This window comes from Glandiceps talaboti, chromosome 9, assembly GCF_964340395.1.
Source record: "Glandiceps talaboti chromosome 9, keGlaTala1.1, whole genome shotgun sequence".
Classification (NCBI taxonomy): domain Eukaryota; kingdom Metazoa; phylum Hemichordata; class Enteropneusta; family Spengelidae; genus Glandiceps; species Glandiceps talaboti.
The window spans coordinates 26,381,738-26,405,783 of NC_135557.1; the positions used below are offsets into that span (position 1 = coordinate 26,381,738).

At 38.6% G+C, this 24,046-nt stretch overlaps 1 protein-coding gene across 2 annotated transcripts; it reads right to left on the reverse strand.

Moving 5' to 3' along the window:
- On the reverse strand, window positions 1-23,854 carry LOC144439698 (short transient receptor potential channel 4-like). 2 transcript variants are annotated; one of them, XM_078128932.1, is made up of 15 exons: window positions 23,671-23,854; window positions 21,141-21,343; window positions 20,623-20,741; window positions 14,988-15,098; window positions 13,600-13,773; window positions 12,395-12,631; window positions 11,773-11,960; window positions 10,262-10,488; window positions 8,918-9,057; window positions 7,687-8,369; window positions 5,294-5,489; window positions 4,781-4,957; window positions 3,889-3,930; window positions 3,339-3,466; window positions 1-2,734 (listed from the first exon to the last, which is right to left on the reverse strand). In XM_078128932.1, exons 2-15 carry the CDS (start codon window positions 21,307-21,309, stop codon window positions 2,062-2,064), a joined length of 3,264 nt encoding a protein of 1,087 aa, XP_077985058.1. In that variant the 5' UTR covers window positions 21,310-21,343; window positions 23,671-23,854; the 3' UTR covers window positions 1-2,061. The 2 variants fall into 2 exon arrangements, with proteins under 2 accessions (XP_077985058.1, XP_077985059.1); XM_078128933.1 differs by lacking the exons at window positions 20,623-20,741; window positions 21,141-21,343.
- Between the last annotated feature and the right edge of the window lie 192 nt (window positions 23,855-24,046).

Here is a 24,046-nt window from a genome sequence, read left to right on the forward strand (position 1 = left end):
ACCATGTTCCAGTTTTATTTCTCTTCACATTGCATATCCTCTTCTAAATCTTAATATTGTGATCTTAATAATCACCACATCTAGCACAGACCTATACCATAAAACACATTATAAATGATTGGTCAAGGTATCCTAAACCTGGTATGTGCATAAATTACACCAAATTATATCATCTGTATATTTACGGTTATCGATAAAAGTGTTCAAGTATAATATGCTATACATCACTCCAAATTAATGTCTTACAAAATAAATTGATTTTAATATACAAACAAGATATTAGTGAGGAATACATTTTTTTAAATGTATACATTCTACAATATCATCTAAATGCAATTAAGTTCTTACCATTTGGATTCCATGTTAAATGTTTTGAATCCTAGAGGATCTTAAACTTTAGTCAATATTCTTTCCTTACGTCAGTCATCCTTGATCTATTTGATATCAGACACATAAATAGCCAGCTGTTCACAAGGTTTACCTACGATCCACTATCAATTCCATATTAATAGTGCGCCCTCTCTTATGATTATTTACCCTATTTTCCGTAAACATTTTATGTAATCAAAGAACATTTTTGTAACATAAGAATTATATCATTACATATTTTCAATAGTGCAATAACAACCTCGGTTAAGCCTCTGATTAACTTTGTGGATATCTCTAATTGTATGTACATACACACGCAGTCTAACCACCCACCCAGCATCATCAAGAACATACCGTCAGCCATCGGCCGTAGAATTTCCGACATATCATCCGACGAACACATCTTCAACCAGGCAGCCCCACTGTACCAAAATGCACTAAAAACCAGCTGCTACAAAGAGAACATCACGTACACCAGCACCCCGACGCAGAAAAACAAGAAAAACAGAAATAGAAACACCATCTGGTTTAACCCACCATACAGCAAAAACGTAGCCACCAATGTAGGCAAACGATTCCTCAACCCTAATCACAAAACATTTCCCAGCAGACTCCAAGTTACACAAAATATTCAACAGAAACAATGTCAAAGCATAGACCCTACACCAATTATGACGACGTATTGATAATAACAAGACAGCTAGGACTAGAATGGGCTGATCTAATTCTACGATATATTCTGCTATATAATGTTGATACGTACATTATTGCATAAATAATACAGCAACCAAAATGCTCATGACAGTAAATTATGTATTAGTTCCTCCTTTGGTCATATGGCATGTCTATGTCACTGAATTGTATGTAATAACTACTGGAAAAAAGCTGAGTGATTTAGTCGAATTATAATAGGTCAAGTATTCATGCTCTGAATTTGGTACAAATACAAGAAAATAATATAGCAAAGTTGATAAACCTCAGACCCTTTCACAGGTGACCTGAGAATAAGCATACTGGTTAGCTCTGCAGCACAGACATCTGATGTTCATAGCACCAGTTACGGATCTGTACTGAAATTGCAAGCCAACAAAGATATTTAGTGATTGGTATTTATATGAAAAAGTTCACTTTTATCCTACAATTCTTAGGCCAAATCTCAGTTATGCAACCTCGTCTGTGTATGCTCAATAACCAGCTGGTCGACCCTGTGACCATAACCACCTGTTGGAAGAGGCTGGGCGAAATGCCATTCAAAACACTCTCCAGGTTAGGATGGTTGTATAATGGGAATACTCACACGACGATATGTAAGATGAAACGGAAAGAGATAACCGTGACAATGCAATTATCTAATGTTAGGTTAAAATTACTTGCCCCTAGGTTTCAGTTTTTCCTACAGGCGATTTCGCTCATAGTGTACTTCTTGTGGCTGTGTTCAGCCATCTTTACTTGGATATAGCCCTATATGATGTTCTGGGATTCTACAAGGACAGCCAAAAGTATAGACTTTCTTTTGACGAGGTTTGATATTCTGAAACTATCCTATAGCTCGTGAATACTACGAATTTATGACTTCAAATATGGTCACCACTGGAAACAGAATAACATGGAATTGTAGGCCGGAAATGGAAATGACACATTCTATGTATTAGCTGAAAATGACACACTGTTTTATGTACAGTAGCTTACTATCTAATCCTCAGTAAGTTTTTCAAACAATCGATAAATGGGTGATACGCTTTCTCGCTGATCTCTTTGTCCGGCAGTAGCAGCAGGGATATATTTGTTACCATGCATGTTGAAACCTTTATGTTTTCTATCCACATCTGAGTCAGATCTTACGCTTTCGTCAATGTCCATAAGCTCAGCTGCTGTAGATTCTATAGAACATGGTTCCTCTACTAGTTGGACTTGGTCACCATCATCTTCTTCACTAGCAGAGCTGTGTACGTCAACAATGTGTGACAGGCGGGATGTTTCTCGAATAATATCTTCTGGTGTTACTTGGACTTCCACTTCCCTCGTAGTAGTCTTCTTGCATACAGTCTGTTCTGGTTTGTCAAGTGCAGGGCTTTCCTGACGCTGCAGTTGCTCAGCCATTTTCATGAATGTGTCAGTGCCAAAGTCTGTAGCATCAGTTTTCTGCTTTTCAAGTTTTTCTTCCAATGCTTTAATTTTCTTAGCTCCCTCATCCGATTGCTGCAGTAGCTGACCCTGTACTCTCTGGAAGGCATCACTGTCTCCTATATTAGTGCTATTTATACGGGCTTCCATTTTTGCCATCTCTTCCAATATATGTATGTTTCCTTGGTTAGATGACACAATAGATCTCTCCACTTTCTGAATCATACCATACAATTCAAACCTGGAAAAGACATTTACACCCTTACTTGCACTTTCAGTAACAACGTTATTACGCCTCCAGTGCCAGTTTCTATGTAGTGGCACATGGCTTAAATGGGCCTCTATTCCAAACTCTCTTCTATGGCAGGTCTGCTATGGTCGACACAATGTTACCGTACAAACTCGTAACTTACCACGAGGTGATTTGTGAAAATATTGGGAAGCATCTGGTGCATGTTATCGAATTGTGGTTATAATTTGGCAAGAATTCTAGCTAACTGTTATAAACCTGTATTTGGGAAAGTTTGTTGCCAGGCTTGAAGTAGTTGACTGTTTGTTTAATAGACTTCCTGGCTATGTGTATATATTGGTGTTGTATTGTCAGTTTATGTGTTTGTTTCCGAAATAAAGATATACATTAAATTACAGTGACATAGCTTGATTTGGCTAATGGGCCATATTTCGAATGGACTCCTTGATCTTTTCTCAAAATTTGAATCTTCACTGGCATAATTACGTTACTGTATAACTTGTATTTATAACACACAATACCTACGATTCCCTAGTGAATGTCAAGGAATATTACTTACCTGAATGTCAGAATGACATAATACTATATTACCTACCTGAATGCAGACATATCTTGCTTAAATCCCATGAATTCAACTGTGGATATTCCACCTCCTTCTGACTCACGACCAATCCCTGATTTCTTCTCTGCAAAATACCGCAAACATAACTGACCAACCACAGTCTATCAAATAAAATAACAGGATTTTGCCTCTGTATTAAAATAATAATTTCTTGGTTGTAGATATGATTACATCTTACAGCTATTTCACTATGATACCATCTCCAAGTACAGCGATCTCTAGCAGGAGGAAGTGCCAAACTTTCTCCCTGCTAACATCTGCCTCCATACCTAGGGTCAGCATTTATGAATGGTCTCTCACTTTCATCACGATAATCGCAGTCGTACTCAAGGCATCCACTCATAACATGTATTGAACTTTCAAGTACAGAGAACCCCAATGAAGACTCTACAGTAGATTTAGAATATTTTGCCAAGTATCTTCCACAGTAAAATGATATTTAATTTTTGTACTCGGACAGCTGTAATAAAATTAAAGGGTTGATGGATTAGTATTGTAATATCATATTTAGTTCTGTTCTTACCTGGTACATGCTCTCCTTCTTTCGTATCTTCTCTCTTTGTTTCTACAGATATGAGAAAATGATATTCAGAGAAAATATTGAATGTAAAATGAACATGAACTATCATGTTAAGGAATTCGACATGATGGTTAGTTTCAAAGTAAACGTGATATGTAATGTGCATTTTGATATTCTTTGTATTTGCCATGGCACAGAGATTCGGTATTCGTGTTGGCATCACAATGTCTTCCCATAAACCCTTGCACAAAATCCCTCAAACTGTGCTACACATGTCAAGTGTAGTAGGGGCTTCTTCCTTACAAGTGTCATGGATGACAGAATATATTCGTAATTTCCACAATTTTAAGTCAGATGCTTTAGATGAAGAAAATTAAATAGAGTGGCCTAAGGAGTCGTGTCACTACGAGTTGCACGAGTAGTGACAAACCCTTAGGTCACGAGTATTTTCCAGCTGAGTGAAGAGAAATATTGGAGAATAATACAATTATACCTTGTCAAGCATAATCATGAAAAATGAGGGGGGGGGGGGATGACGATTTGGAATGTTTTAGCTCATATCGTGCCCAACAGAACGATTGACGTAGACACGGATTATCATGATGTAGAGCAACCAGGTATCCATATTTTCTGTTCAATGACAATATCTTGGCTTGTGCATGGTATAATATGAGTTCTTCCCCTGTAGTGTTCTAGAGTCTCGGTATCTGATGTAAAAGTGGAAAGAGTTTGTGGACAGAATGAGATGTGTATGCAGAATTAACTTTAACATTTAGAGGTCGACGTGAGACAGTGACCAGTAGTAAACGTCGATCTCTATTTTGTTACACGATACTTCAAAATTCAGTAAATTAACCCGTTAAACTACAAAATGAAGCCATGAAGGAATGATTACCTTTGTTCTCTGTTTGGCGGCTTTACGACATATCAGGTAATACAAGGAACGAAAAAATCCAAAAACAGACTTCAGACTTGGCAAAATATTGAATGGTGGGGGTAGAGTTGACCCTTCCTCAAAGAATCCTACCCACATTTCTGAACGTGAAAATTTCCACTCAGTGTCAGCGTTTCCCTGTAACAGCATGATATGTAATTTTAGTTCAAATTGTGAATTAACATTGTTGCCATGTTATCTATGGATTGTTGAGTAGGTCGACGGGTTTTTAAATGTTGATCCTCAGTCAATCTCTACAAATCACTGGTTGTAGAGCTACTCTCTGAGTTATCAGTTGATTGGTTTGTTGTAGCGGAGTCAGCGGCTGCCCTCTTTTGAACTGTGCTCAACAAAGTTTCATTATGAACATTATTCTTCATCGAAGTCGTCGAGGGGGAAATTTAATTAATAGATCTCTTTATATTAAACTCTCTAACAGTGATATATATGCGTTATTCGGATGTGTATACTTACTTCAATCTTGGAGTAAGTGTCACTCATCACAGCAATAAGTAGATTTAAAAGAACCACAACAGCAATGACGTAGTAGAAAGCATACAGAATTAAACCAAAGTTCTCTACCGACGCATGATCAGCTTTAACCTTCAATGAGGACAGTTCAACAAGTCCAAAAATAGACCAAAATAATGTTGACATGCTGCTACCAAAACTGTGAAGACAATATAAACGAAATTATAACTTGTGAGATAAAATACATACATACATACATACATACATACATACATACATACATCTAATAAATTTATATAGCACCAAATATCCAAAGAAACAATGTTCAGTGGCACTTAAAGTTAGAAAGAAGATGAAAATGCTCTCTGAAATAAGTGATTTTTTAAGAATCTTTTGAAAATGTTTTCATTAGGAGAGGTTTTTATGTCCAGAGGTAGAGAGTTCCAAAGTTCAGGAGCTGCTCACAAGAAGGAGCGGCGACCATAGGAAACCAGATTCCATTTGGGTATATGCAGTAGACTCTATTACCCTGCTATGAACACACTAGTGAACACATATTGCCTGGCCATGAGGGCTATAGCACCCGTTTATTACCCCGAGGGACTGTGAGTTACCAGAATCACATGCTATTTCCCGAGGCCAAATGCCAAGGGAAATAGCATGTGATTCTGGAAACTCATAGTCACGAGGGGGTAATGAACGGGTGCTATAGCCCGAATATAGGCCAGGCAATATGTGTTTTATAATATACCTCATGCTGTGAACTCGCGGTGGCAGACGACATCGTCAGAAGCTGCCATTTTGACCTGCTGTGAACGCGCGGTGGTCATGTGACCATGTAAAAGTTGATGGAACTATTTCCCTAGGGAAATAGTCATTCTATTTTCCTATCACGTGACTGATTCTAGCGAATCATGGCACAGCATTATCACTAGGTATATTATAATAGACTCTATTACCTGGCTATGAGGGCACTGGTAGACTCTATTACCTGGCTATGAGGGCACTGGTAGGCTCTATTACCTGGCTATGAGGGCACTAGTAGACATCTATTACCTGGCTATGAGGGCACTAATAGACTCTATTAACTCTTCTATGAGGGCACTGGTAGACTCTATTACCTGGCTATGAGGGCACTAGTAGGCATCTATTACCTGGCTATGAGGGCACTAGTAGGCTCTATTACCTGGCTATGAGGGCACTGGTAGACTCTATTACCCTGCTATGAGCGCACTAGTAGGCTCTATTACCTGGCTATGAGGGCACTAGTAGGCTCTATTACCTGGCTATGAGGGCACTAGTAGACATCTATTACCTAGCTATGAGGGCACTAGTAGGCTCTATTACTCTGCTATGAGGGCACTAGTAGACATCTATTACCTAGCTATGAGGGCACTAGTAGGCTCTATTACCCTGCTATGAGGGCACTAGTAGGCTCTATTACCCGGCTATGAGGGCACTAGTAGGCTCTATTACCTGGCTATGAGGGCACTGGTAGGCTCTATTACCAGGCTATGAGGGCACTGGTAGACTCTATTACCCTGCTATGAGGGCACTGGTAGGCTGTATTACCTGGCTATGAGGGCACTAGTAGATTCTATTACCTGGATATGAGGACACTAGTAGACATCTATTACCCTGCTATGAGGGCACTAGTAGACATCTATTACCTGGCTATGAGGCACTAGTAGGCTCTATTACCTGGCCATGAGGTCACTGGTTGACTCTATTACCCGGCTATGAGGGCACTGGTAGACTCTATTACCTGGCTAAGAGGGCACTGGTAGACTCTATTACCCGGCTATTAGGGCACGAGTAGATTCTATTACCTGGCTATGAGGGCACTAGTAGACTCTATTGCCCGGCTATGAGGGTACTGGTTGACTCTATTACCCGGCTATGAGGGCACTGGTAGACTCTATTACCCTGCTAAGAGGGCACTGGTAGACTCTATTACCCGGCTATGAGGGCACTGGTAGACTCTATTACCCGGCTATGAGGGCACTAGTAGATTCTATTACCTGGCTATGAGAGCACTAGTAGACTCTATTACCCGGCTATGAGGGCACTGGTTGACTCTATTACCCGGCTATGGGGGCACTGATAGACTCTATTACCCTGCTAAGAGGGCACTGGTAGACTCTATTACCCGGCTATGAGGGCACTGGTAGACTCTATTACCTGGCTATGAGGGAACTAATAGACTCTATTACCCGGCTATGAGGTTACTGGTAGACTCTATTACCCGGCTATGAGGGCACTGGTAGACTCTATTACCTGACTATGAGGGCACTAGTAGACTCTATTACCTGGCTATGAGTGCACTAGTAGACTTTATTACATCGAAGGCTGTAATGCAGCGACTATTTCTCCAAGGCTGGAAGAAGTCTACTTACTTTCCAAAATGTTGATCGCAGTCTTCCTTTTCTTCGTCAGACTCTTTGCATCGCAGTTGTTCATCCAAAGCATAACTCCAATAAACCTGGGTCATACCCATAGCGAATGCCATCCAAATCAAGAAGAAAATGAAAAGGAATTTGGAGATATCTATGATCATTTTGGTGACAGATATCTGCATTGGTCCAATGACGTCACTGATGACAATAACTTGTAGCAATCTCAGCATAGACAGAACACAAGCTGCTGAGAACAAGAGGTCTGCTATCAGTGATGGGTCGTACTGGTTCCAATTCTTTCTTGGCGAACTGATACTTGGGGGAAAGTCTTCATAAAATGAGAAAGAATCAAACACATAGTCGCTATCAATATTACTTGTATCTTGACTCAATCCAAACACGTTATTGATAATTCTTGTCAACTGCAATACAGAATGGGTACACGATTGACTATCAATAACGGAAGTCAAATTCTGAATTAGCATTGTTGCCATGTTATCTATGAATTGTTGAGTAAGTCGACGGGTTTCTAAATGTTGATCCTCAATCAATGTATACAAATCACTGGTTGTAGAGTTACTCTCTGAGTTATCAGTTGCTTGGTTTGCTGTGTCTGCTGCAGCAGAGTCAGCGGCTGCCCTCTTTTGAACAGTGCTGAGAACAACGTTTAGGTCTGCATGAACCTACATGGAAGAATAAATACATACTTAATTATACCGAACTCAAACAAAGTAGATTCGTTCGAACAACAAATATGGTATTTATAACCTAGCTGCCAAGACTACGTGCGTCTGCGTCATTTTTTCTACAATGTTCATATATATATATATATATATTGTCTCGCAGCTCAGAGTATGTAAAATATGTAAATCTGGTGACATAGCAGATGAATACCATTTCTTTTAGATTTGCTGTACATACAATCTGTTGAGAGCTGAGTATTTACCACCTTCTGTATATTTAGAACCAAACTTCAACAAATTCAAATTTCATATATATATATATACATGTATATATATATATATATATATATATATATATATATATATATATATATATATATATATATATATATATATATATATATATATATATATATATATATATATATATTTTTGGTAGTACTGGAACTCTTTCTTGGTTGTAACTCGGAGTTTCACGCATAGTGCGATCATCAGACAACTCTGATATATATATAGAGTGCAAAAAAAATCAAGTTGGTAGCACTTACCAAGACATAGGATACCACTCGCAGACTAATCCAACCCCAAAATAATGCAATCATGGCAAAATCTAGTAAATTCCAAGGATCGTTGATAAATTGTCTAAATCCACCTCGCCATGCTTCTTTTATTTCCCGCCAGGTCATTCCTATCATTGAGAAATTGAGAATGTCAAAATTAACCAGATGTAAACTGAATGCTATCCGTAAGGGTAAACCTTTAGATTGTTGTTCGTTCACCCCTTGATGTAAACTGAATGCCATCCGTAAGGGTAAACCTTTAGATTGTTGTTCCTTCACGCCTTGATGTAAACTGAATGCCATCCGTAAGGGTAAACCTTTAGATTGTTGTTCGTTCACCCCTTGATGTAAACTGAATGCCACCCGTAAGGGTAAACCTTTAGATTGTTGTTCGTTCACGCCTTGATGTAAACTGAATGCCACCCGTAAGGGTAAACCTTTAGATTGTTGTTCGTTCACGCCTTGATGTAAACTGAATGCCATCCGTAAGGGTAAACCTTTAGATTGTTGTTCGTTCACCCCTTGATGTAAACTGAATGCCATCCGTAAGGGTAAACCTTTAGATTGTTGTTCCTTCACGCCTTGATGTAAACTGAATGCCATCCGTAAGGGTAAACCTTTAGATTGTTGTTCGTTCACCCCTTGATGTAAACTGAATGCCATCCGTAAGGGTAAACCTTTAGATTGTTGTTCGTTCACCCCTTGATGTAAACTGAATGCCATCCGTAAGGGTAAACCTTTAGATTGTTGTTCCTTCACGCCTTGTTGTAAACTACACTTCCTTACCTTATGGAAGGTAAAACAAATACAGCTACCCATCTATACACACACACACACACACACACACACACACACAAAAAAAAAATTGAGCTGTTATACATGTTATGCCATTAATTGACAAATTAATGATAAACTATACGAAATTTAAAGCTAGCAAACACTTGTACTTTATCATCAATTTATGTACCAAATTATATGAAATTTGAAGCCTAATTAATAAAAAATAATTAATTATGCCAATGAAAAATTAAAACTTATAGCTACGTCCATAACCTTTTTAGGATATGTGTGCCTTTAGGGGTGCTAAGGGGAGGGACAGAACATGGGACACGAAAACATTTAGGAGTTCTAAGGGAAGGGTTAGAAAATTATGATGGTCTGAAAGGGGATCTTGAAATATTGGAGGTTACCATACAATTATGTACACTGAAATCTATGTGTAGGGGGGGGGGGGACTACGAAAATTCCTCAGTCCATGTCAGTGGGTGGTGTGCTTGATATTCTTAGACAACTGGGGGAGGGGGGGGGGAGAGAAATGATTATATGCGTTACCCAAAATCCATACAATTATAATCCACTCGATGATATCAAACTGCCTCCCTCGTTCTTGATCCAGAAGCTTTTTTTGGTTTTCACCAATTTTTTTACCATACACTTCTTCGTAAAGGGTAACTAAGTCTTGGTTAGTACGACCAAAAATTTCTGAATCAGTAGTAGTCAGAAAGATAAGGACGAGGAAGATGAGAAACGATGCTGTGAACATCAAGAACTTCACAAATCTGGAATGAAGGAACAAAAATCATTCTATGAAAGATAAAAATAAGGGTTTCATTCAAAAAATAACTACTGGGGAGAGGGATGACGTATGATATGATAATGTGTATTTAAAGTAATTTTGTGTTGGCACACCCACCTATTAATATTTCCTTTGTAGTATGACCAAAGTTTTCGATCAAAATTAAAATAATTATGAATTTTTTCAATGACATACATGTATGCTAAAGCAGTCACCCTGAAGAATCGGGGGAGGGGGGTCACATTTAACAAACCTAATCTTGGGGAGGATCATTTTTGCATTACAATGTTTTGGGGGAGGGTCACTTTTTACAAATCCGCAGTTTTGTGATCAAATTGTCTCAGTCTTTTACTGTTTGTCAATTTATATGTACAAATATTGCTTTCTAATACAGAGTCAAAATCATTTAATTTGTATGTATACATACAATGGAAATATTGATTAGCGTTCAGTATATGCAGTTGTCATGGGGAGGGTCATGTTTTACAAAATGGGACAAAGGGGAGGGTCACTTTACGAATGGAGAATAGGGGAGGGTCATGTTTTACTTAACAGACCATGTGTGATTTCCTCCGGCCACCCCCCTTGTAAATACAGAAGGCTCCCTTATAAACATGACAAACAATTTCCTAAAACAATGTTGGAATTTGCAACTGTAAATTCTATTTTTCAACACAATATGGCGTATGACTTACTTTGTTGATGCATACTTCTGTGAAAAGCGTGCGTAAAATCGCCATTATGTGGGTTCAATTTCAAAATAAGTCATCCATAGTTTTGAAAGAATGGTTTGAGATTGCCATCCAAAATATATCCTATGAGATCTCTAATGCTTTACTTCAATTCTCAAAGTATATTCCTTCCAGAGAACATTCTTCCGCTGACGTAACAGCGAAAATTGAGTACACAAGTACATCTGTAAAAGAGGCTAGTGGCTCACGACGATGATTCCTCACATATACTACACTACTACATACGTCAAACCACTAAAGTACAACGGCAGTCTCGATACTTGCTAAAATTCCTTATAATCAGCATGACGTCACCATACACTAGTTTGCGCATACTGCAGAAGATAGTGGAATGCTATCCCACGTGACTTATCATTGACCCCTCATGGGACAGATAGCCAGAGGTAATGTTGTGGCACATGACATATTGGAAGAATGAGACTATTACCCAGAGAATTAGCATATCGTGTCTGCGGGTAATGTTGCGTTTAGGGTGTCTAGGTTGTTCTGTCTTAACAATTCAATATTCTACTTACGGAATTCTCATGAAAGTTCCTAGTTTACCAACAGGTGCAATGTAGTAGGCGATACACAGGAATGGAAACCCAAGACAGACCAGGAAGGATAGCATGAAGCTTTCAAGAAACCCTTTATCATTCCACGACTTCATAGGTCCATACCAATGATCAATCAGCAGCTGCTGGCAGTGTGGATGGGCAACAAACTGAGAAATAAAACAAGGCGTGTATACGTCATTTTTTCTGTTGTGTTCAAAGTATGAGTCAAAACATTAAAAAATCGCTTAGTTTTCTGAATTTATTTTTCATAAATTACGCTTTTTAAAGTATTTTATTCTCTAATATTTGTTTTCGTTCAGCCGGAAAATACTCGAAGTAACATGGCCCTTTATATCACGTGTCAAGTATTGTCCTCGGCTGACTGAAAAAAGGGGAATGACACAATTGCCCGTATTGCATCTATGCAAAACTGTCGACGTTCGCCAATGTTCTGAAAGTGAGACGATAGTGATTAAATGTTTGACCGTATAATGACTGACTGTAAATACTATTTTTGAGCAGTATATTTCAGTTGATAATTCAATGGGATAATGTTCATGACTTGTGTGTTGTGCATTGTATAATCAGGTGATTTCCTTACCTTCTTCTGCTCCATAGCTATAGCCTGGAATGCCTTCTGAGGAAGGTTGTCGCTACTATCAAGCTTGTCTTTGTACTTCAATTTCTCATGATGAGTTAGAACCGACGTTAACTCTTCTGTGTTACGTGTTTGTCCCAACAAAGCTGCAGCAAACTCCTCACATTGTTCTGAGAGTTGTACATAATCTTGACGAAATTCATATTCTCGATTACTTAGATTACGTAATCGCTCACTCAGCTGTAAAAGTCATTATTTTAACATAAGTTGGAATAAAAGTATTGGTGGTTGAAAGATGTGTGCACTTGATAACAACCACTGACTTTCGTCGAAACGGCGTGCCTGATAGCCCCATTGTGATTAATGGTGAGCCTGTTGAACAGGTGGTGTCTTACAAATATCTTGGTTTGACCCTTGACGATAAAGTCTCATTTCCACATCATATTACACCTGTCCAAATGAAGTGCCAACAGCGTTTACACGTGCTTCACCGGTTGTGTTCTTTCAATATAGATGCTAAACTGCTTTCTTAACTATAGTAGCATTATTGAACATATAGTATTTATCACTGCGCTCAAGAATATTGCCTATTGTTATATGGTTGGGATGTAAGCATTGTTTTGGCTATCCCCTACAAGCATCATGGAATTGAATTAGATCAACACACCACATTCTTAATTATACCCGCTCTAAACCCACTCCTTTCCCTTCCCTTCCTTTATCACCGAAGCTTCTAGGGGTGCCAACTGAGGTCTGTCAAATGCGGAAAGTTTCTCATTGACACATATTTTTATTATGGAAGTACTTCCATGTAGACAGTGGTCATCTCTCTAGTTTTAGACACATTTATCTCCAAAAAATTTGTAGAACACCACTCAGAAAAATGTGACTGAATTTATATAGGTTTAACAGATGTTAGAATTAAACTATAGTATGTGTCCAACAATGCTAAGATCACCCAAAGGCTGGGGATTATTTTGACTGTGCATACATTGACCAAGTAAGATGCAATCGTCTAGAGAGATACGTACACTTTATCATTTAATAGTGGGTTGAAGCCATCATGATATGAGTGAATATTTGTACCAAGTTCGCTGCATGTTGTACGTCAGCGTCAGTTGTGTTATTTATAAAGATAAGATAACCAATCTTATATTGTTTCATATTAACACTATCGTCAGAAACATTGGTCACTTGGATTAGCTTACCTTGAAGGCTCGTTCTATTGGATCAAGGGAAGTCAAAGATATATAGGCCTCACTACACAAAGCTTTGAATATGTTTAACATTCCCAAGGAATGTTGTAAGGTGTGTTTCTCGGTTACATAGCTTCCACCCTTTTCTTCTGGATCTTCAACATAAACACCATGACGCAACAACAACTTCAAAAAAATTGGAAAATTGACTGTTTAGTGTTTGCTCATGGACATGATTGTCTTTAGATATTAAATTCACGTTATTAACGAGTAGTTCTGATTAGACGAGGGCTCAACGAAACTGTGGTCAAGTATTGATATAGCACAGTAATGCCAGTGGTAAAACGGTCGGAGACGAGCATATGGCGTTTTAACACTCCCTATATCAACGTTATTATGTCAGCGATCGCCGTACAGGGCATATGGCGTTTTAACACTTCCTATATCAACCTTATTATGTCAGCGATCGCCGTACAGGGCATATGGCGTTTTAACGCTCCCTATATCAACCTTATTATGCCAGCGATCGCCGTACAGGGCATATGGCGTTTTAACACTTCCTATATCAACCTTATTATGTCAGCGATCGCCGTACATACAGGGCATTTAACCATGGAGGGAAATCAACATTTGACATATAGGTTCTCGGGGGAGGGCAATAGGTTAGAAACTTTAGATTAGGGGAGGGTCACATTTTACTTTGACTCATTATATTATCTATACATAACTTTGTGTTACTTTGACATCCCACTGTACTGCTGCCACATGGGTAAGGCTTAGGATAAGGCTAACGGTTTATAGGTCTGGTACCGTAATATCAGACCATATCAAATCAAATCGCTGCCAACAACCATGTAGTGACTTCATTGGTCAGTTGTGATAAGAGGAGAGGGGTCGGTCTCATAGGAGTTAAACTGGAATGGTTGAGTAAGATATTAGGGATAATGATGAGGAGATGTTAACCTCGGTTCCGACAATGTCGAGAGCATGTCCATCTTGTCGAAAGCAGGCCCGTTGCTCCCCCATCCTTTTGCCCCTAACTTTTTGCCCCCCCCCACCCCCACCATTTTACCCGCTCAGTTGAATCAAAAGTACTTTAGAAATTTTTAGTTCGTTTTACTCGATTTCATTTCTCAATTATCTCTGTTCATTCTTGAATCTTACATAGATAATAAATCCTGAAGCTGAAGAATATAAGGACAAAATACTTTTCACTTTATACGACAGTCCGGGTCTGATCCCCGCCCCTCCCCCCTTGTATTTACTAAATTATTGTGACGTGTACGTTGGTACACTTAGTTTCGTTTAGTTTATTTGATTTCAGTAAAACAACAAGATCGACAGAACAGATATACAGATATAAACTTGGTACACTTAGATTGACGACGCTATACACTGACCTTGATGATGTCATAATTGTTGTGATGTGCTGCCAGGATAATCGGTGTGATATCAGGGTGGAAATCATCGGCATCAGTTGCTCGACAATTGATGACATCATGACCGCCATCCTTAAAGAAGACAACCGAAAAGAATTAGTAACCCGAAAAGACAATTATTTTGAGCATTGTTATGTTTTAAAGTCTGTATTATACTGAATTGATTAATTTTCCTATATCTGTGTAGTGACATGAAAGTATAGCAGCATGTGTATTGTGATAGAACAGGCCTCCATTTCGTTAGTTTCTGATGGTCATTTATTGTGCCATATAAGTCAATGATTGCTATTTTACATCACAATACATCTTACATGTGATATCACGAATAGTATATGAGTCATTTATTGCTGTCTGGAAAAGTCAGGAATAACTTAATCTACGTCATACCTGGAAAGTTTGCTATATTGTATTTGGTTTGAGCGGTAATTTGACTTCTCGGGAGTCACGGGTCATGGACTAGCATGCTAGAAGTATGGTCACTGGTCATGGACTAGGATGCTAGAAGTATGGTCACTGGTCATGGACTAGTATGCTAGAAGTATGGTCACTGGTCATGGACTAGTATGCTAGAAGTATGGTCACTGGTCATGGACTAGTATGCTAGAAGTATGGTCACTGGTCATGGACTAGTATGCTAGAAGTATGGTCACTGGTCATGGATTAGTATGCTAGAAGTATGGTCACTGGTCAAGGACTAGTATGCTAGAAGTATGGTCACTGGTCATGTACTAGTATGCTAGAAGTATGGTCACTGGTCATGGACTAGTATGCTAGAAGTATGGTCACTGGTCATGGACTAGTATGCTAGAAGTATGGTCACTGGTCAAGGACTAGTATGCTAGAAGTATGGTCACTGGTCATGGACTAGTATGCTAGAAGTATGGTCACTGGTCATGGACTAGTATGCTAGAAGTATGGTCACTGGTCAAGGACTAGTATGCTAGAAGTATGGTCACTGGTCATGGACTAGTATGCCAGAAGTATGGTCACTGGTCATGGACTAGTATGCTAGAAGTATGGTCACTGGTCATGGACTAGTATGCTAGAAGTATGGTCACTGGTCATGGACTAGTATGCCAGAAGTATGGTCACTGGTCATGGACTAGTATGCTAGAAGTATGGTCACTGGTCATGGACTAGTATGCCAGAAGTATGGTCACTGGTCATGGACTAGTATGCTAGAAGTATGGTCACTGGTCATGGACTAGTATGCCAGAAGTATGGTCACTGGTCATGGACTAGTATGCTAGAAGTATGGTCACTGGTCATGGACTAGTATGCTAGAAGTATGGTCACTGGTCATGGACTAGCATGCTAGAAGTATGGTCACTGGTCATGGACTAGTATGCTAGAAGTATATGGTCACTGGTCATGGACTAGTATGCTAGAAGTATGGTCACTGGTCATGGACTAGTATGCTAGAAGTATGGTCACTGGTCATGGACTAGTATGCCAGAAGTATGGTCAGTGATCATGGACTAGTATGCTAGAAGTATGGTCACTGGTCATGTACTAGTATGATAGAAGTATGGTCACTGGTCATGGACTAGTATGCTAGAAGTATGGTCACTGGTCATGGACTAGTATGCTAGAAGTATGGTCACTGGTCATGTACTAGTATGATAGAAGTATGGTCACTGGTCATGGACTGTGCTCTTGTCAACAATCGAACGCGAAACAAACCCGTGTTTGGAAGTGAAGTGAAGTGTTATATGTCTTTCTATCACTGTACGTACTCTTGAATTTAAGATTTAGGGTGAACGGAAGGTAATTTCGTATGAGTTTCAGAAGTCCTTGCGAAGAAAATAAGCTTTACTACCATGACTTAAAGAGGAACTGTCTTATAAAATTTAGACTTGTTGAAATGTATCAAGAACCACACTCCCTATATAGTCGGTCAAGCAAAACATTGATGTGCGAAACAGAAAAGTTGGAGTCGGCCATATTAAAAAGATAACACCACGCCCAGTGTCTGACGCTAGAATTACATGAGTTCGCGAACTATTGCACAATTAACCGTAACGTCTGAATACATCCAAGATATTCTACCTGAGATACCCCCAGGTCATAAATGTCTGCTTCTACACAAGTCATCCAAGTTGAGTACCCCCCCCCCCCCCCACCCAAACAAGCAAAAACATTTTCTTTTAATCTTCTCCTTAGTTGCTTTGATTTCGACTGCTCGAAATGAAACTGACATGACACTTGGAAACTTTAATTGCACAAAACAATGACTTGTATGGTATTCACATGAAATTTACATACCGACCATAATTCCATATCGCCATTAAATGAAGTACTTTGTTTGGATTTTTGCTTTGCTACTATGGTAACCAGATTTGCTATACAGATTGATTCTATGTCGTTTTGGAAGCATACGCTCGATAGGTCAGCAGTGTCACCAGAGCTAGAGGGCGATTGACGGAGTCAAAGCACTAGATAAATCATTTGATTGTTTGTGTGCGATTTCTCAAACCATTGATGTCTCATCGATACTAAAACCATGTTTGTCATTACAAGAAAAACAACAAAAACGTATACTGCATGCCAGTGTGTGAACTTAAGGGAAAATAACTACTGGTCATAAGGACAGACATGTAGCAAATGCTGCTGGTCCTTAAGGAAAAATGCTGGTCCATATTCAATGCAGTTCACATTCACAACCTGTACCTACACCCCCCCCCATTACAGATCAAATGATTTTGAACTTTAATATGATACAACATATCTTTTGATATACTAAAGTAAAAGAGAGTACAACGAATTGTTTACTATCCACTATTATTTCATCAATCTGTTCTTACAATTGAAAATTTCCTCTCACAGAGTCAAAAAATACAACTTGGAAGTAAACTTGGAAGTAAATTTTGTTTGACTCTGTGAGTAGAGATTTTCATTTGTAACTATGAACCCAGAGACTATGAATATTCATTCTCGCATAATCTGTTCCTATAGACTATAGTGGCCTGAATGTATTCATTCCACCATACAAATACAGATACATAGATTGTAGATAATATGGGTGAATGAATCAATAAATCTACATCATCTGCAATGTCTAAGGGGTCACAGTCCTCTCCTTCCTCTCTGTACGATTCACTAAATTCTGAATCACACAATCCAAAGTCAGATTCATCGTCGGTGTCAACAGCTAATGTAGCTTTCCCACCCTTAGCGAACTTAGACCACAAATTCATCATAGCAGAAAGTTTTGTTGCATAACTATCCCCATGTGTGTGGCTATGATCAAAACAAACTGACGGAAAACTTATAAATTACCTGAAAATGGCATTTTAACTAATAAAGAAGGCAGGTACACTTCGTAAAATATCTTCAGTAACGATAGGTTTTTTTTGGTAAAAACAGTGAAAATAGATGCGTTGTCTGATTGCTTTCAATTTGATGCATATGATAATATATGTCCTGTTATGTTGCAATCAACGTATAAACTTAGAAATGTTGCATTTTTGTTGCCATCGTTGTATCTGGAAAAATACTGCATCATGCCAAACACAGGTACATAGTGGATGACACAGCACAGTACAGTCAACACATCACGCTCCCACAAAAAAAACTCGCACTGTAAGACATGATTAGCCATAGTTCTCTTCATCATGGTCAGATTTTTTACACAAACAGTCAGAGACGATACTCAATACACCACGGTAGGGTATACGGGTAGGGCTTCATGCGGGGGGGGCTTCAGTACATATTTGTAAAGACTGAAGGAAGACGAAACCGCTCCGTGTCACTGTGTGGATGGAAATTGAAATAAAGCGAATACACAGTTTTCAAGAGGGATAGTTATGCGACAAAACTTTCTGCTATGATGAATTTGTGATGAATTTGTGGTCTAAGTTCGCTAAGGGTGGGAAATCTACATTAGCTGTTGACACAGACGATGAACCTGACTTTGGATTATGTCATTCAGAATTTAGTGAATCGTACAGAGAGTAAGGGGAGGACTGTGAGCTAATTTAGATTTATTGATTCATTCACCCATATTATCTACAATCTATGGATCTGTATTTCTATGGTGGAATGAATACATTCAGTCTCAGGCCACTATAGTCTATAGGAATATTCATAGTCTCTGGGTTCATAGTTACAAATGAAAATCTCTACTCACAGAGTCAAAAAGCATTTGGTTGTGAATCCAAAATTTACTGCCAAGTTTACTTCCAAGCTGTATTTTTTGACTCTGTGAGTGGAAATTTTCAATTGTAAGAACAGATTGATGAAATAATAGTGGATAGTAAACAATTCGTTGTATTCTCTTTTACTTGATATGTTGTATCATATTAAAGTTCAAAATCATTTAATCTGTAATTGGGGGTGTAGATACAGGTCGTGAATGTGAACTGCATTGAATATGGACCAGCAGTTTTCCTTAAGGACCAGCAGCATTTGCTACATGTCGGTCCTTATGACCAGTAGTCATTTTCCCTTAAGTTCACACACTGCTCACCAGTAGTTTTATAGCACAACTACAGATTGCTTGTACAGCTTGGTAAAACTGAATATGACTCACCGGTAGTTTCATAGCACAACAGATTGCTTGTACAGCTTGGTAAAACTGAATATGACTCACCGGTAGTTTCATAGCACAACTACAGATTGCTTGTACAGCTTGGTAAAACTGAATATGACTCACCGGTAGTTTCATAGCACAACTACAGATTGCTTGTACAGCTTGGTAAAACTGAATATGACTCACCGGTAGTTTCATAGCACAACTACAGATTGCTTGTACAGCTTGGTAAAACTGAATATGACTCACCGATAGTTTCCATAGCACAACTACAGATTGCTTGTACAGCTTGGTAAAACTGAATATGACTCACCGGTAGTTTTATAGCACAACTACAGATTGCTTGTACAGCTTGGTAAAACTGAATATAACTCACCGGTAGTTTCATAGCACAACTACAGATTGCTTGTACAGCTCGGTAAAACTGAATATAACTCACCGGTAGTTTTATAGCACAACTACAGATTGCTTGTACAGCTTGGTAAAACTGAATATGACTCACCGGTAGTTTCATAGCACAACTACAGATTGCTTGTACAGCTCGGTAAAACTGAATATGACTCACCGGTAGTTTCATAGCACAACTACAGATTGCTTGTACAGCTCGGTAAAACTGAATATGACTCACCGGTAGTTTCATAGCACAACTACAGATTGCTTGTACAGCTTGGTAAAACTGAATATGACTCACCGATAGTTTCCATAGCACAACTACAGATTGCTTGTACAGCTTGGTAAAACTGAATATGACTCACCGGTAGTTTTATAGCACAACTACAGATTGCTTGTACAGCTCGGTAAAACTGAATATGACTCACCGATAGTTTCCATAGCACAACTACAGATTGCTTGTACAGCTTGGTAAAACTGAATATGACTCACCGGTAGTTTTATAGCACAACTACAGATTGCTTGTACAGCTCGGTAAAACTGAATATAACTCACCGGTAGTTTTATAGCACAACAGATTGCTTGTACAGCTTTGTAAAACTGAATATAACTCACCGATAGTTTTATAGCACAACAGATTGCTTGTACAGCTTTGTAAAACTGAATATGACTCACCGGTAGTTTTATAGCACAACTACAGATTGCTTGTACAGCTTGGTAAAACTGCGTATCTACAGCTCGTAGTAAAGAATCACCAACATTTACTCCATGACGAAGTAGTGATTGGATAATTCCTTAAATCAAGAAACAGAGGTATGAAATTAACGGAAGTTGGTAAGTGTCATTCTGTGACAACTCACGCCAATGACAATGTCCTGCACAAGTCTAAATTTTCGAGCAAATGCAGCCTTTTAGTAGACATTGCAATCATTTTGGCGTGGGATGTATCGCGCGCGCAATGAAGGTTCAAGTGTCAGGAGTATGTCCAGTGCTATGGCGTTCTATGTAACAAATATGTCAAGAAAACAAGTTTTCACACCAATGCTAATAGGCGAAGAAAGGTGACAGTATTTAGAGCCATTATTTTGGGCAGAAAGATATTACTTGAGATTTGCAAAAAAAATAGTTCTGTACCCAGTTTTCGATGTCCGAAATATAAAATAGCCTTCGTTTCTAAATAATTATTCACTTACTGGTATGTCCATTGACTATTGCCAGGTGTAACGCTGATCTCCCTTGGCCGTCCTTGGCATCTTTATCCATCTGATCAGGATGTTGAAGTGCAAACTCAACGGCTTGTAAGTCACCTTTCCCGGCTGCAGCCAGGTACAACTTATCAACACTATCATCTGGTCCACTCATATTTCAATAATCTCTGAGATTCACTGAAGGACGACTAGGAATGTTATAGAAATAATTACCAAATCAACGTCCAAAAATGGCAGTGATACGTGACGTAAATTTGTTATATAATTTGTCAGCTGACTACAGAAAATGGGGTCTGGTCATCTTAATCGTGAACGTAAAGTCTGTGGACTAGGGGCAAAGGTTCTAGTACTGGTGAGGGACGGAGGAAATAAAAATCTTTTGATACAAGGGGTGTGGTGTTTGTAAAGTTTTCCACGGTTCACTATTGCCTTTGGATAACCCAACCCAACCCACCCTCGTAGCAGAACGACTCCCTTAACCATATTAATAGAAATACAGCACATTCTCAGAGGGTCTGTTCTAAACTGGGTTTTTTTTTTATCACGTATGGTCTTTTCAGACTTCATTGTCTTTTGTCACCATACCTTGATCTAGCTATAGTTTGTTAATATATGGTTGCATCTGTTAGTATGTTCCTATAAGGTATAAGTTGTTATAAAGAAATGACCAATTATACCATTCCTTTACACCACTCATGTCAACTGGTTTTTGTTCCAACACGTACACAACCCTGCCTCTGACACAAGTTAAAACGTGTTTTGTACAACTCAAATAAATCACACTAGACCATAACGACTGAAATTCCCATGCCTAAAATTATAAGCTCCCAGTTCTCGTAAAAAAGCTTGTCATGTTCTCACTCGAGGATCACTGACCTAGTGGAAACCACATGGACATCTAATACAACAGTTTTTTACGACAATGACACGGGCCACTGACGCATTACTGGCTTGAAAAGGCCAGTATATAGGTCATAGAAATCATTAATAATCTATTGATTCAATGGTTGTCTTTTGACCATCCGACTGCAACTTCTATTATACATAATACTGTCTGTTTCGTCTGTCGTCTGTTTCCCAGGGGTCTACACTAAGTTTATTTCCCAGGGGTCTCTACTAAGTTTATGTAGTTGGTTTAAATTAGTTATATTCACAAACCTCACCCATTTACAAATCTGCTACAGTCTGTTTGCATGGTTGTTATCTCTCTGTAGCACGCGACATGTGCAAAATCATAAATTTCATGTTTATGCATAGACCGTGTCTATAATTTATATAAATCGCTGTAAGACAGTGCAATGCAATTCTGTGACTTTATTTAAACCACGTGCACTTTAAAGACAGTGCAATATCATGTAACCCTCTGTAAAATAGCACAGTGTCATACTATAGCTGGGTTTTTAGCCAAAGAACTAATTGTGTACTACCTAATCGTACACAGGAGACGCTGAATACATATACACCATGGAAACCAGTACGTATAAGCTAGTAGATCACCAGCTTGCAAAATTGGATCAACTTCATGATGACAACCGTTCATTGTTGCACGCCAGAAGAATATTTTGTTTACGTTTAAATCACACCTGCCATGATTATCGTAAAGTCATGTACGTAGAATACAGATAAATTATCTACTGATTAACCATGCATGGTTCATTATACAACCCAACGATATCCACCACAAACTTATTATATCTTATGACATTGAGAATGGAAGATCTAATATGTCAATTGTCACTATCAACCATGGATACCAGTATTACCATACACAGCGCACACTTATCTGATAACTTATTGTACAGTACCCTGTCCATTCTCTATAAGAGAAGGTCAAGATGGAACAAAGAAGAGTATATCTATTACTCACTGGCCATTGTAATTTAACGTGACCATTTGTATAGGTTTCTATCAATTTTACAATTCGTAAGCAGAACACGTATAACATACCACAACTGTGTATACCATTGTTATGGGATTAAGACTAAACAAGAAGGCACTTTAGTGTGTTGGGCGTCCAACAGCAGTGTATTTTATAGACGTGCACAACTTTGAAATATTTCGTCCAAAACTATATCAAGTTGCCTACCACCTAGATATCAACCAAATTTAGGTTAATTTAACAGGTGTTAATGGTGTTCTATCGAGTTGAGAAAGTTATTGCAGAGAGAGAGAAATAACACGTGACCAAACTCGTCACATGACGTCACGAAATGGACTTAAAATGGATTCCACATGCACTTTAAAATGTTTGGTAAATAATTAAGTGAGTGTGTGTATGTGAGAGTGTATGTATGGGTAGGGGGTAGGATATATAAAGTCTGCCACCAATACCATGGCAGTAAATACTTTAAAATGCGTTTTTGTTGCATCAACAAAAATGTTATGGTTTGTTACATCTCAAGGTGAGACTACAGTTCATAGAGTCACGTTTTCAGATCAGTTATACTAAGCACCTGACATTGGGTACACACGTACATATGAAAGGGTAATGTATCTACAAGAATCGAACACTTACCTTCAAGTAAAATATAGCTTCAACTAGTGACACACTCTTTGTCTCCGTTTCTTGTTACTCAGTTCGGTGTAAAAAAGGAAATGTCACAGCTTCAGCTACTCCATTCTGGTAGTTCTCCCACACATAGTCGATGTGTGAGCGACAGCAGCAGACTATTTAATATGCAAACGTTGTGTACAATATACATATGGCCTCCATGCTTCAACGATTACGCTAAGTGCGTACTTTAAAACGCTGCTGACACTTTGTGTGAACTTTCTTTGTATTATAGATAGAGTGCTCTAACGTTAGCAAAGTTACTCTCAGTGATTTATTAAAAAGGATAAAGTCTGGACTGTGTGTGTAGACTCCACAACAAACATTCAATACTGCAATT

Bases quoted from the DNA above. Each gene is read 5' to 3' on its own strand.
- LOC144439698 (XM_078128932.1), bottom strand. From the start codon at position 21,309: ATGAGTGGACCAGATGATAGTGTTGATAAGTTGTACCTGGCTGCAGCC. The intron at 11,961-12,394 runs GTAAGGAAATCA...TTTATTTCTCAG, and splicing joins TAGCTATGGAGCAGAAGAAG to TTTGTTGCCCATCCACACTG. The intron at 4,958-5,293 runs GTAAGTATACAC...ATGCTGTTACAG, and splicing joins ACACTTACTCCAAGATTGAA to GGAAACGCTGACACTGAGTG.